At 41.7% G+C, this 11620-nt stretch overlaps 1 protein-coding gene across 1 annotated transcript; it reads right to left on the minus strand.

Annotated features, from left to right (window-relative positions):
• LOC109847584 (adrenodoxin-like protein 1, mitochondrial) lies at positions 914 to 11614 on the minus strand. The gene is made up of 6 exons (XM_020417044.1): positions 11603 to 11614; positions 11424 to 11488; positions 2061 to 2131; positions 1573 to 1679; positions 1412 to 1461; positions 914 to 1300 (listed from the first exon to the last, which is right to left on the minus strand). Exons 2-6 carry the CDS (start codon positions 11445 to 11447, stop codon positions 1214 to 1216), a joined length of 339 nt encoding a protein of 112 aa, XP_020272633.1. The 5' UTR covers positions 11448 to 11488; positions 11603 to 11614; the 3' UTR covers positions 914 to 1213.

Here is an 11620-nt window from a genome sequence, read left to right on the forward strand (position 1 = left end):
GAAATCGGCCTATTTTGAAAAATTGTTCTATAAAGAATACATATCTTAGTATTGAATCTCTTGAACCGCCACTCGCCTAACATACATACGCGATTTTTTCCCCTTTTTTCTGAGAGTAAAAGATAGGTCGCACGTTTCCACTTGTTTCATCCATAATGTTAAGGAAACAAATTATACTGAAAGCTTGCAATTTCTCAACAAATTATGCTAACAGAATTATTATTTGCGCTTATTTATTTGTTTTTTTTTTTGTGGTGCGATAGATGACCAAAGAGCGGAAAATTGGAGGAATGCGTCTCAAAAAAAGAAAAAGAAAGTTTGAGTGGATTTCGCACTGATGTAAAGATTGAATAGATTTTTCAAGATCGCATTGAGATCGAAGATAAAAGAGTTGCGTGCAGTTTATTTGAAATAAAATTATGAGGAGATTACTCAAAATTTTGTTACTTTCTTCAAAGAGCTAGCGTGATAGAAATCTCCCACTTTGGCATGTTTATGTAATAATTTTTTGCCAGAACAATTATCGGAACAGAGAATTTAACTACAGATGCAAATGGTTTTAAAACCGTTGGCTCCTGTGATTCCCCCTCTTTTTTTTTGGCCCAAAGAAACTTCAATATGAAAAGTTGAATAATGTACAATAATGACCAAAGTTCTATTATATAATTATGTGTACAAAACTGGGGTTCAATGCAAATTTCCTCTCAGCGTACCGGTGACCTCTATACGCAGGCCTAAGATCAGGTGGATTTCCTGGAGTTCAGACGTTGCGATCACTTTGAAGTGTTAACCTTCACTCTTAGTGAGGCTTGGGTATGTAGCCATCGACAGCAAAGTTTCGGGTAGCTGCAGGAAGTGCAACGCGGATACCATCGAGTTCAGGCCTTGCGATTACCTGGCAACCGAAGGGGAATTCTATAATAAATTGTCACAAGCAGGGTCTTTAAGAACTAAGGTCAAGGCAAAGGTTAAAATATGAAACATGAACAAAAAATCTGCAAATTTGTCCGAATTTCTTTAAAACAGTCTTTATCAATATTCTTGCCGTTGGCGAGTCGGTGACAATTGTCCTGGATAACTCTTGACTTATGGTTTTTGGATAGCTTATGAACAAATAGAGAGAATTTGTAGAATTACTACGAAGACGACAAAAAAAACAAGAACAATGTGAAGTTTTATTTTGGTGATTTGGAGCCATTAATGAATGAGGGACTTACGTTTCCGTGAGGCCAAATGCCAGGTCTAACATGTCGTTTTCTTCGTCGGTCGGTTCTTCTAGTTTGTTGTAGTACTCCGCATCCTAAAATCAGAAGAAATAGTAAGAGAATGCGTCAAAGATGTTATATGGCACCAAAGATTTACAACTAAATATAAACTTTTTTTTCAAGGTTTAGGTTTACCCAGTGAATACCGTTACAATCACATGGCAAGTAGAACAGGCGAGAGAACCCTCACATGCTCCTGACATCAGAATATCCAAAGCTATATAAAATATGAAGCTCGAAAATTAGAGTTATCTATCTCGAAAGGATCCACGCTTTGAATTTTTTAGGCAGAGAATAAACTACTAACCTTCTAGCTCTATGTTATTCTGGTGAGCTGCTTCCAACATCGACATTCCAATAGGAACCTTGATGAGCTTTTCCTCACCATCTTTGTTAACAAAAGTTACAGATATTCTGGACAATATAAAGGAGAAAAGATAAAACCGTGAAAAATGTGTTTAAAGATGCTAACTAAGAATATGAGATGCTATAATAAGCCTATAATCATGTGTAATGTGATTAGCCCATCTTTTCAAAGAACTAAAGATCTTCTCTATTTTTTATTAAGCACATGCAAAGAAAATGAAGGCTCACGCAATGGACTGGATAAGTAACTCCATAAAAAAAAAGTAAATACCAGATTCAGACTTCAAGATATATGCAGTGTTCATCAGAATTTCTTAAACTTCCTAAGCAATATTGAATAAACTGTTGCAACGCATAGAAGGCATGAAGTTTGAAATAATAAACAATTAAGTAGGATAACTCTCTAATTACTCAATGACGAAAACTTACGTTTCTTTCTGTCCAAAATCTTCCTCCCCTTGTGTTTTTCCAGTGTTGGTAGTACAAAAGAGCCGATTCTGCTGTGGAAGTAGCATGACAAAAGTTTTAACTATTAGAATACCACAACTTCTAAAGAACCAATAAACACTACATTTGGTAACTTCACATGGTTCTCTCTAAGACTAGATCGTAAACCACACAACTACATCTACTAGGATTTATAAGAAACACCAATAGTTAATGAAATGAATTTATGACATAAAAGAAATTACTCCAGGAAGAACATCAAACATATCCTACAGCTTAAAGAACCAAGGACAACATGTACAATAACATTGAAAAGCTAATGTGCAATAGTGTTGGAGGAAGTGGAGACCAAATTTATCTTTAAAAACCAAGAGCCTCTGAGGCAAAATTACAAACAATACCAATGAAATGTATCCTTACAGTTCTACCTGCCACTTTTATAAAATCAATGTAGATCACGTCACCAAACAGAAATAGTGAAGTCTAGAAAACATGTCCTTGAATGTAAAGGAATCAAGTAATTGGTAAACAGATAGCTAGACCATGGAATTGGTCTATTAAATATCTCGGCTGCTAATATGGCATTTTTTCTAACCAAAATTTTTGAAGGTTTTACAACAGGGTTTAAGTTGAGATATTGCAAGAGAATTTGTTTGTCTAGTGAGTCCTCTGGCTTAAGAATGTAAAATAGTTCAACAAAAGGGGGAGTGTAATACAAAGACAAAAATTTGCAGGCTTTCAAATAGCTGATAGGACATAAACGAGAAACTTATAGAGCACAGGGAAAACAAGAAATCAAGGTACGAAATAAATAGAAAGTAAAGGGTCATTTCTAAGGATAAAGATAAACTTTACTTTTAGTAGATTTAACTTGATTGATTAGAAAGGCATTGAGCATAGAAGAACATTTTGGGATAAGAAAAAATTAGGATTTAGCATGATAAAAATGAATTTATTACATGAAGTAAAGATGCTCCTCATCTCTTTTCTATGTGCAAGTATGTTAATACTTAATAGGCCTTTGGACTGGCAAAAACCACGGTCCACGGGAGGGAGGACAACAATGGGAGATGGAGAAAGCCCAAAAAAGAAGAATGCCTCCTTAGAAAGAACTTCTCATATAAGGAAACAGTAAGATGTGGTTTATTAACAGCTTTATAAATCCAAGGGAGCACGTACACTAAAAGAAGCCTGCAACAGTGCAACACTTATTTTTTTCTCGTGACCTTTCTACCATTGCATATGATATGGGAGATCTAAACCATGACAACTCATTTACTTGAACTGGAAGGCTGATACAGCTTAAGCTTAAATCATCTGGTTAGATATGTTAAAGTATGAAGTGTGATGGTTAACAATTTGTCCCCATTTTAGGACAATTACTAATTATGAAAATTGAATGAGCATGTCAATTTTCTACTCTTATGCTGCAAAAAAAATGATAACATCTGTTTCCACGTCAGCTCTAGCTTTTAGGTGCAACACAAGTGAATTAGAACTGTGCTAACCTGTTTACATGTACATGTGGATAAATAGAAACACGTCATACTCTGGACATGGCTCCAATCTGTCAAATCTATAAGCCTTATGCTAATTCAAATCGAAAACTTCATTCAATCCATCAATCTATAACCCTGGTGCTGAAAATTCAAATCGAACTCTGCTTTCACGAACAGTAAGAGTTATAAATCCAAACTACATCCAATGCATGTAAATTACTAGAAACCTTTTATTGAAGTTCTGCGGAGAGAGATAATCCGTCTTAGAGGGTGTATGAGAGGGCTTCTTTTTGAAGCTTAAAAGCCAATTTGACTCTTGATGGCTTACAGATTTTATGATAAAATTGTTATACAAATCATTTGGATAAAATTGTCATTCGTTTGGTCAAATCTAGCTTATTTAGATGAGCTTATAAGCTGGTTTTTCAAAAAGTTGGGGCACCCTGACTTTTTTAAATGAGCTTAAAAGCTGAAGCGTATATGGGATGTTACCAAACACATAGATATGGAAAAGCCAACTTAGAAGCAACTTTAACCATGTTGCGCGCAGCGGAAATTTCGGCAGCACTTCAACAGCACAACAAGAGAGTCAGATCGCAATAAGAATTCCCGTCTCACCAAGGAGACAAGAATCTGAAGCGGATATCTCAACAATGTGAGATATCGGCTCTTCCTCTCATCAGTTCTAGGACTGACCAGTCGAGGGATCCTAAAAGCTATTACAAATCACACAAAAACAGTACAACCAATTTTTACGTGGTTCGGCAAATTGCCTACGTCCACGGGGCAAGGAAGGGGGAGATCCACTAATAGAGGGAGAGAATACAACTAGGGTTTACAATCACTCACAATCTAAACCCTCAAACAAACTCTCAAATCCCTCACAAATATCTCTCTACAAAAGATGCACAAAAGCCTTGCACACCCACTGCTTCTCCTCTGTGTTCTTCACCTGCAGCCGCAAAAAAAAAATCCTACACGAAACCCTCTCTGCTTTTTCTCCGCAGCCGAAACAAATTAAAATCTTCGCTCTGCCGAAAAGAACACCCGCAGCGAACAAAAAACCCAATCCTTGCGTTCAAAATCAGCCACCAAAAAGAACCACTGTAGCCGAAACAAATCTTCTGCACTTGCACCTGGTCCGCAGCCACACAAAACCTCCACGCTCCAGTTGCTTTTCCCAGCCGCAAAAGGAACTCCTTGCTCTCTGCCAAAAGAATAGCAGCCGCACAAAACCAATTAACCTCCTTTGCACGCCCACCTAGGCTAAAGATCACATTATTATTTATAGCATCTCAACTTGGGCTTCGGGTACACGAAACGAAATCAAACAGAGCCTTGTACCCGAACGAAATCAAAAGTGAAGTTCACGTGGGTGTGACCCCCACAAAACCACCACGAACGAAACCACAATTCTCCACCTCGGTGAAGTTTTCCCAAAACTGAGCCGACACCAAAGCAACCAAATGTCCCACTTGTTGTGTCTAGTACGAACTCAACCCACAACAAGTCGAGAACCCAAACGAGAGTCCAAAACAATCTCACCCCATCAACTAATCCAAACCGACTGCATCAAACATGACTGCCTACGTATCCTCTTGCCCAAGGAATCAAGCCGAACGTAGTTCATCCAAATGGCCGCCAACGGCCTCAACAATTACGAATGTGCAACAGGGGGGAGATCTACTAATAGAGGGAGAGAATACAACTAGGGTTTACAATCACTCAATCTAAACCCTCAAACAAACTTTCAAATCCCTCACACAAATATCTCTCTACAAAAGATGCACAAAAGCCTTGCACACCCACTGCTTCTCCTCTGTGTTCTTCACCTGCAGCCGCAAAAAAAAAATCCTACACGAAACCCTCTCTGCTTTTTCTCCGCAGCCGAAACAAATTAAAATCTTCGCTCTGCCGAAAAGAACACCCGCAGCGAACAAAAAACCCAATCCTTGCGTTCAAAATCAGCCACCAAAAAGAACCACTGTAGCCGAAACAAATCTTCTGCACTTGCACCTGGTCCGCAGCCACACAAAACCTCCACGCTCCAGTTTTTTTCCCCAGCCGCAAAAGGAACTCCTTGCTCTCTGCCAAAAGAATAGCAGCCGCACAAAACCAATTAACCTCCTTTGCACGCCCACCTAGGCTAAAGATCACATTATTATTTATAGCATCTCAACTTGGGCTTCGGGTACACGAAACGAAATCAAACAGAGCCTTGTACCCGAACGAAATCAAAAGTGAAGTTCACGTGGGTGTGACCCCCACAAAACCACCACGAACGAAACCACAATTCTCCACCTCGGTGAAGTTTTCCCAAAACTGAGCCGACACCAAAGCAACCAAATGTCCCACTTGTTGTGTCCAGTACGAACGCAACCCACAACAAGTCGAGAACCCGAACGAGAGTCCAAACAATCTCACCCCCATCAAAATCACCCTCTTGCCAAAGGAATCAAGCCGAACGTAGTTTACCCAAATGGCCGCCAACGGCCTCAACAATTACGAATGTGCAACAAGTTTCGACAATGATCAAACTTGTTGCTCGGAACCACCTTAGTGAGCATATCTGCCGGATTATCCTTCGTGTGGACTTTCACAATTTCCACATCACCATCTTCAAGAACATTCCGAACGAAGTGATAACGAACATCAATGTGCTTCGTCCGCGCATGAAAAACCTGATTCTTCGCCAAATAGATAGCACTCATGCTATCACAATGAATAGTGACGGATCTCTGCGATATACCAAGTTCCTCCAAGAGTCCTCGAAGCCAAATAGCCTCCTTCACAACCTTCGTAACTGCCATATACTCTGCCTCCGTCGTAGACAAAGCCACCGTTGACTGTAAGGTGCATCTCCAACACACCGGCGCACGAGTCAAAGTAAACACATACCCCGTAGTAGACCGACGCTTATCCAAATCGCCGGCATAATCCGAATCAACATAACCAATGCATAACTGCCCACCTGTAGTGTCCCGCTCATAAACCAAATCCGAATCAACATAACCAATGCATAACTGCCCACCTGTAGTGTCCCGCTCATAAACCAAACCAACATTGGGCGTACCTCGAATGTACCTCAAAATCCATTTCACGGCGTCCCAATGACTCACTCCTGGATCGTGCATGTATCTTGAAACCATGCTCACCGCCTGTGATAAATTCGGTCTCGTACATACCATCGCGTACATCAAGCTCCCAACCACACTCGCATATGGAGTCTTCGACATCAACTCTCTATCTTCAACTGACTTCGGTGAAAGACCAGCTGAAAGCGTCAAATGGGCTCCCAATGGTACACTAACTGGCTTCGTATCCATGCTAACATAGAATCGCTGTAGAACCTTCTTCAAATAAACCACCTGTGTCAAACAAATTCTGCCCTTCTTCTTGTCTCTGCCGATCTCCATTCCCAAAATATGTTTGGCCTCACCCAAGTCCTTCATCTCAAACTCATTTGAAAGTTGAACTTTCAACTCAACTATAGCCGACCTGAAAGTAGAGGCAACTAACATGTCATCGACATAGAGCAACAAATAAATGTACGCACCTCCTTTCAACTTGCGAAAATATACGCAAGGATCAAACTGGCTCCGAGTGTACGAATGACCGATCATAAAACCATCGAATCGCCTATACCACTGTCGAGGAGACTGCTTCAAACCGTATAGCGATTTCTTCAATCTGCAAACCAACTTATCTTTCCCTGCAGCTCGGAATCCCAATGGCTGAGTCATATATATTTCTTCATCAAGATCACCATGAAGAAATGCTGTCTTCACATCCAACTGATCTAACTCCAATCCATACTGTGCCACCAAAGCTAGCAAAATCCGAATCGAAGAATGCTTCACCACCGGAGAGAAAACCTCATTATAGTCAATACCTTCCTCCTGTGCATAGCCCTTCGCAACCAACCTAGCCTTGAACCTCACTGGAGTGCCCTCAATGCCCTCCTTCTTCGTGTACACCCACTTGCACCCAATCGCCTTCCGCCCCTTTGGAAACTCAACAAGCTCCCATGTATCGTTCTTATGAAGAGATTCATCTCCTCCTGCATAGCCACCTGCCACAAATCAGCTTCCGAACTCTGCTCGGCCTCTCTGAAAGTAGTAGGTATCATCTCATCGATACTCTCCACCGAAAGTGCATATGCAACTGTGTCGGCATACCGTGCTGGCATCTGTATGTTTCTCCTCTGTCTCCGAACCGTAATAGGATCCTGAACCTGAGCCGTCGGTTCCTGATCCTGCACATCAGTACCCGTATCCTCCGTATCACCGTCGTGCTCGCCTGACGTCACCTCAGTCGGCACTCTAATGGATATTGTACCATCTGGACAATGTGGAGCTGCATCGATCTCCACCACCTGCGATATCTCTTCCGTCGGGTCTCTCTCCACCTGATGAGAGCTGGGAAGCTTTAAGATAGAAGCCTCATCAAATGTGACGTCCCTACTCAGCACAATCTTCTTATCAACTGGATCCCAAAGCTTGTATCCCTTAACACCACGCTTGAATCCTACAAATATGGCCTTCCTAGCTCGAGGTTCCAATTTATCAGTTCTAACATGATAATATGCAGGGCACCCGAATACCTTGAGCTGGTCATAGTCATGTGCTGGCTTTCCCGACCACATCTCCATAGGGGTTTTCCCCTCAATCGCAGATGAAGGCAGCCTATTAATGAGGTGGCTCGCATATGTAAGTGCCTCAGCCCAAAAGATCTTCTCCAAACCACTCTGCGACAATAAGCATCGGATCTTCTCCAGTAAAGACCGATTCAACCTCTCTGCCACCCCATTTTGCTGCGGTGTATGACTAACTGTGAAGTGTCTCTCTATGCCCTCGTCTCGACATAGCTGCTGAAAGGGGTCAGAAGTATACTCACCACCGTTGTCGGATCGCAACGTCTTGATCTTTCTCCCAGTCTGCAGTTCCAATCTCTTCTTCCACTCCACAAACAAATCTAGGACTTCACTCTTCTTCGTCATGGTGTACACCCAACAACGCCTAGAATAGTCATCTACAAAAATGACGAACCAATGTCGACCACCAAGTGATGCAGTCTTGGTGGGACCCCAAACGTCTGTGTGCACGTAATCCAGGATTCCCCTCGTCTGATGAATGGCAGTCCCAAACTTCACATTCGTCTTCTTGCCAAGAACACAGTGCTCACAGAACTCAATCTTCCCACTCTTGGCTCCCTTCAATAGCCCCTGCTTGCACAATGTCTACAGTGACTTTTCACCTGTGTGCCCCAATCTATAGTGCCAAAGTCTGCTCATGTTCGCTTCTGAAATAGCCGAAGCAACCTGGCCAATCTCGGTGCTTCCCTTCAGATAATACAAATTCCGATTGCGGACTCCTTTCATCACCACCAATGATCCCTTAGTAACTTTCGCTACAGCGTTTTTGAAAGTCACCTTGAATCCCTTCGCCTCCAAAGCTCCAACTGGGATAAGATTTTTCTTCAGTTGAGGAACAAATCTTACCTCCTTCAACTCACGGACTATTCCATCGTGCATCCTAATCCGCACGGTACCTATCCCACAAACGCCACAGGATTGATCATTTCCCATGACAACAACGCCCCCGTCGACTTTCTCAAAAGATGCAAACCAGTCTCGCCTAGGGGTCACATGAAAGGTAGCGCCGGAATCAAGCATCCAATCTGATGCATCCACATGGTTCACCTCCGGAGTAATCAGTAGAGAAAAGCACGAATCATCGGAATCATCGCCTTTCGCAATATTCACCTCATTGGCTTTCGGGCCCTTTTTTTTGCCATTCTCTTTCTCCTTGAGCTTCGGGCAGTCTCTCTTCCAATGTCCCTGCTCCTTGCAGAATGCACATTGGTTATTTGTTAATTAGTGGTGGCCTCTAGACTTTGACCTCCCTCTGTTACCACCTTTCGGATATGGGCTTCTGCCTCTCGTCGACAAGGCCTCGCCTGAAGTGCTAGCACGGGAAGTCTCCTTGTCCTTCCTCCTCAAATCATAATTGGTCAAAGCGTTAGTCACTTCACTATAGCTGATAGAAGATCTCCCGTTCAACAAAGTGAGCACGAAGGTATCATACTCCTCATCCGGTAAGGAGCCCAACAAAATAATCGCCTTGTACTCATCCGATATCTTCTCATCAACATTCGCCAAGTCCGACAACAACTTCGTATAGTTGTTCACATGAGCCGCAAGCGAGGTGCCTCTGGACATCTGGAATCTGAATAACCTACGCAGCAAGTGCAATCGGTTCTCAACACTCTTCGTAAGGTACTTATTGTTGAGAATTTCCCACATCTTCATCGCAGACGTCACCCCAATCACATCATACTTCAGCTCCTGTTCCAAACAGGACCTGATCACCCCACAAGCGTTCCTATTCATTTTCTCCCATACCGCCTCTTCATATTTAGGTGGCCTCTCGTGGACCATGATGGTCTCTTCCAAATTCTGAGCATTGAGCGCATCTTGTACGTCGCTCATCCACAAACCAAAGTTGATTTTGCCGTCATACTTCACCACACTAATTTTAGTGTTCTGAAAACCAATTTGTATTGTACTCGCCATCGATTTGCTGCTTTCACATTCTTCTCCCATTGCAAACTAACTCCAAATTATAGAGAAAAAACAAATTTGATAGAAATTAGGAACCACCCAACTGAATCCTAGATCGGATTCCAAATAGATCTCCTATCCACACGAGAAAAGCGAAATCTCCAACGGCAACTCCTAATGCTATCTCCACCGAAGCCTAGAACTTCAAGAATCAAGCTTCACACAAAATCTTCCTCCACCAAATCCAAAACACCCTAGATCTGAAATCTGGGCTCTGATACCACTTGTTGCGCGCAGCGGAAATTTCGGCAGCACTTCGACAGCACAACAAGAGAGTCAGGTCGCAATAAAAATTCCCGTCTCACCAAGGAGACAAGAATCTGAAGCGGATATCTCAACAAAGTGAGATATCGGCTCTTCCTCTCATCAGTTTTAGGACTGACCTGTCGAGGGATCCTAAAAGCTATTACAAATCACACAAAAGTAGTACAACCAATTTTTACGTGGTTCGGCAAATTGCCTACGTCCACGAGGCAAGGAAGGGGGAGATCCACTAATAGAGGGAGAGAATACAACTAGGGTTTACAATCACTCACAATCTAAACCCTCAAACAAACTCTCAAATCCCTCACAAATATCTCTCTACAAAAGATGCACAAAAGCCTTGCACACCCACTGCTTCTCCTCTGTGTTCTTCACCTGCAGCCGCAAAAAAAAAATCCTACACGAAACCCTCTCTGCTTTTTCTCCGCAGCCGAAACAAATTAAAATCTTCGCTCTGCCGAGAAGAACACCCGCAGCGAACAAAAAACCCAATCCTTGCGTTCAAAATCAGCCACCAAAAAGAACCACTGTAGCCGAAACAAATCTTCTGCACTTGCACTTGGTCCGCAGCCACACAAAACCTCCACGCTCCAGTTGCTTTTCCCAGCCGCAAAAGGAACTATAAATAAACTTACCCAAACTCCTCCTTACTCTGAAACTGTTTCATTTTGATAATCTGCCTATTTTAAATAACTCTTTTAAACAAAGTGCCCACAATTAATTTGTTGTTAAACTGTTCTCTTTCTCATTTAATTTATCATGTTTTTGAATAAATTTTGAATAAATTTAGTGCATCCCATGATGGTAGTAATTATGAAAATACTTCTAAATGTAAAAAAAAAAAACCCAACACCAATAGTTTATGGCCATACATTCACTTCTATTGTGCACCGAGAGAACCGTGAGTTACTGGGATGCAAAAAAAAAATTACTAAAAGCAGTATAAAAAAAGTTACTAACCGTGGGATAATAAAAATTGTTCATAGAGCCCCCAAAATAGCATCTTCTACCAACTGAGGATTGACCTACAATAAAAGATTTTAGTGGGAATCAGCCTTAAGACCAAAATACGATGCAGTACTTTCTAACAATTTTGATTGAAGAAGCTTGAAATTATAGACTAAAGTGTCAAAAATTACCTTTAATTGGCTCGTTTG

This window comes from Asparagus officinalis, chromosome 1 (genome assembly GCF_001876935.1).
Source record: "Asparagus officinalis chromosome 1, Aspof.V1, whole genome shotgun sequence".
NCBI classification, from domain to species: domain Eukaryota; kingdom Viridiplantae; phylum Streptophyta; class Magnoliopsida; order Asparagales; family Asparagaceae; genus Asparagus; species Asparagus officinalis.

Coding starts and splice junctions, on each gene's coding strand:
- LOC109847584 (XM_020417044.1), bottom strand. CDS start 11,447: ATGAACAATTTTTATTATCCCACG. Junction 1,462..1,572: donor GAATAACATAGAGCTAGAAG/GTTAGTAGTTTA, acceptor TTCTGATGTCAG/GAGCATGTGAGGGTTCTCTC. Junction 1,301..1,411: donor CTTGCCATGTGATTGTAACG/GTATTCACTGGG, acceptor TTCTGATTTTAG/GATGCGGAGTACTACAACAA.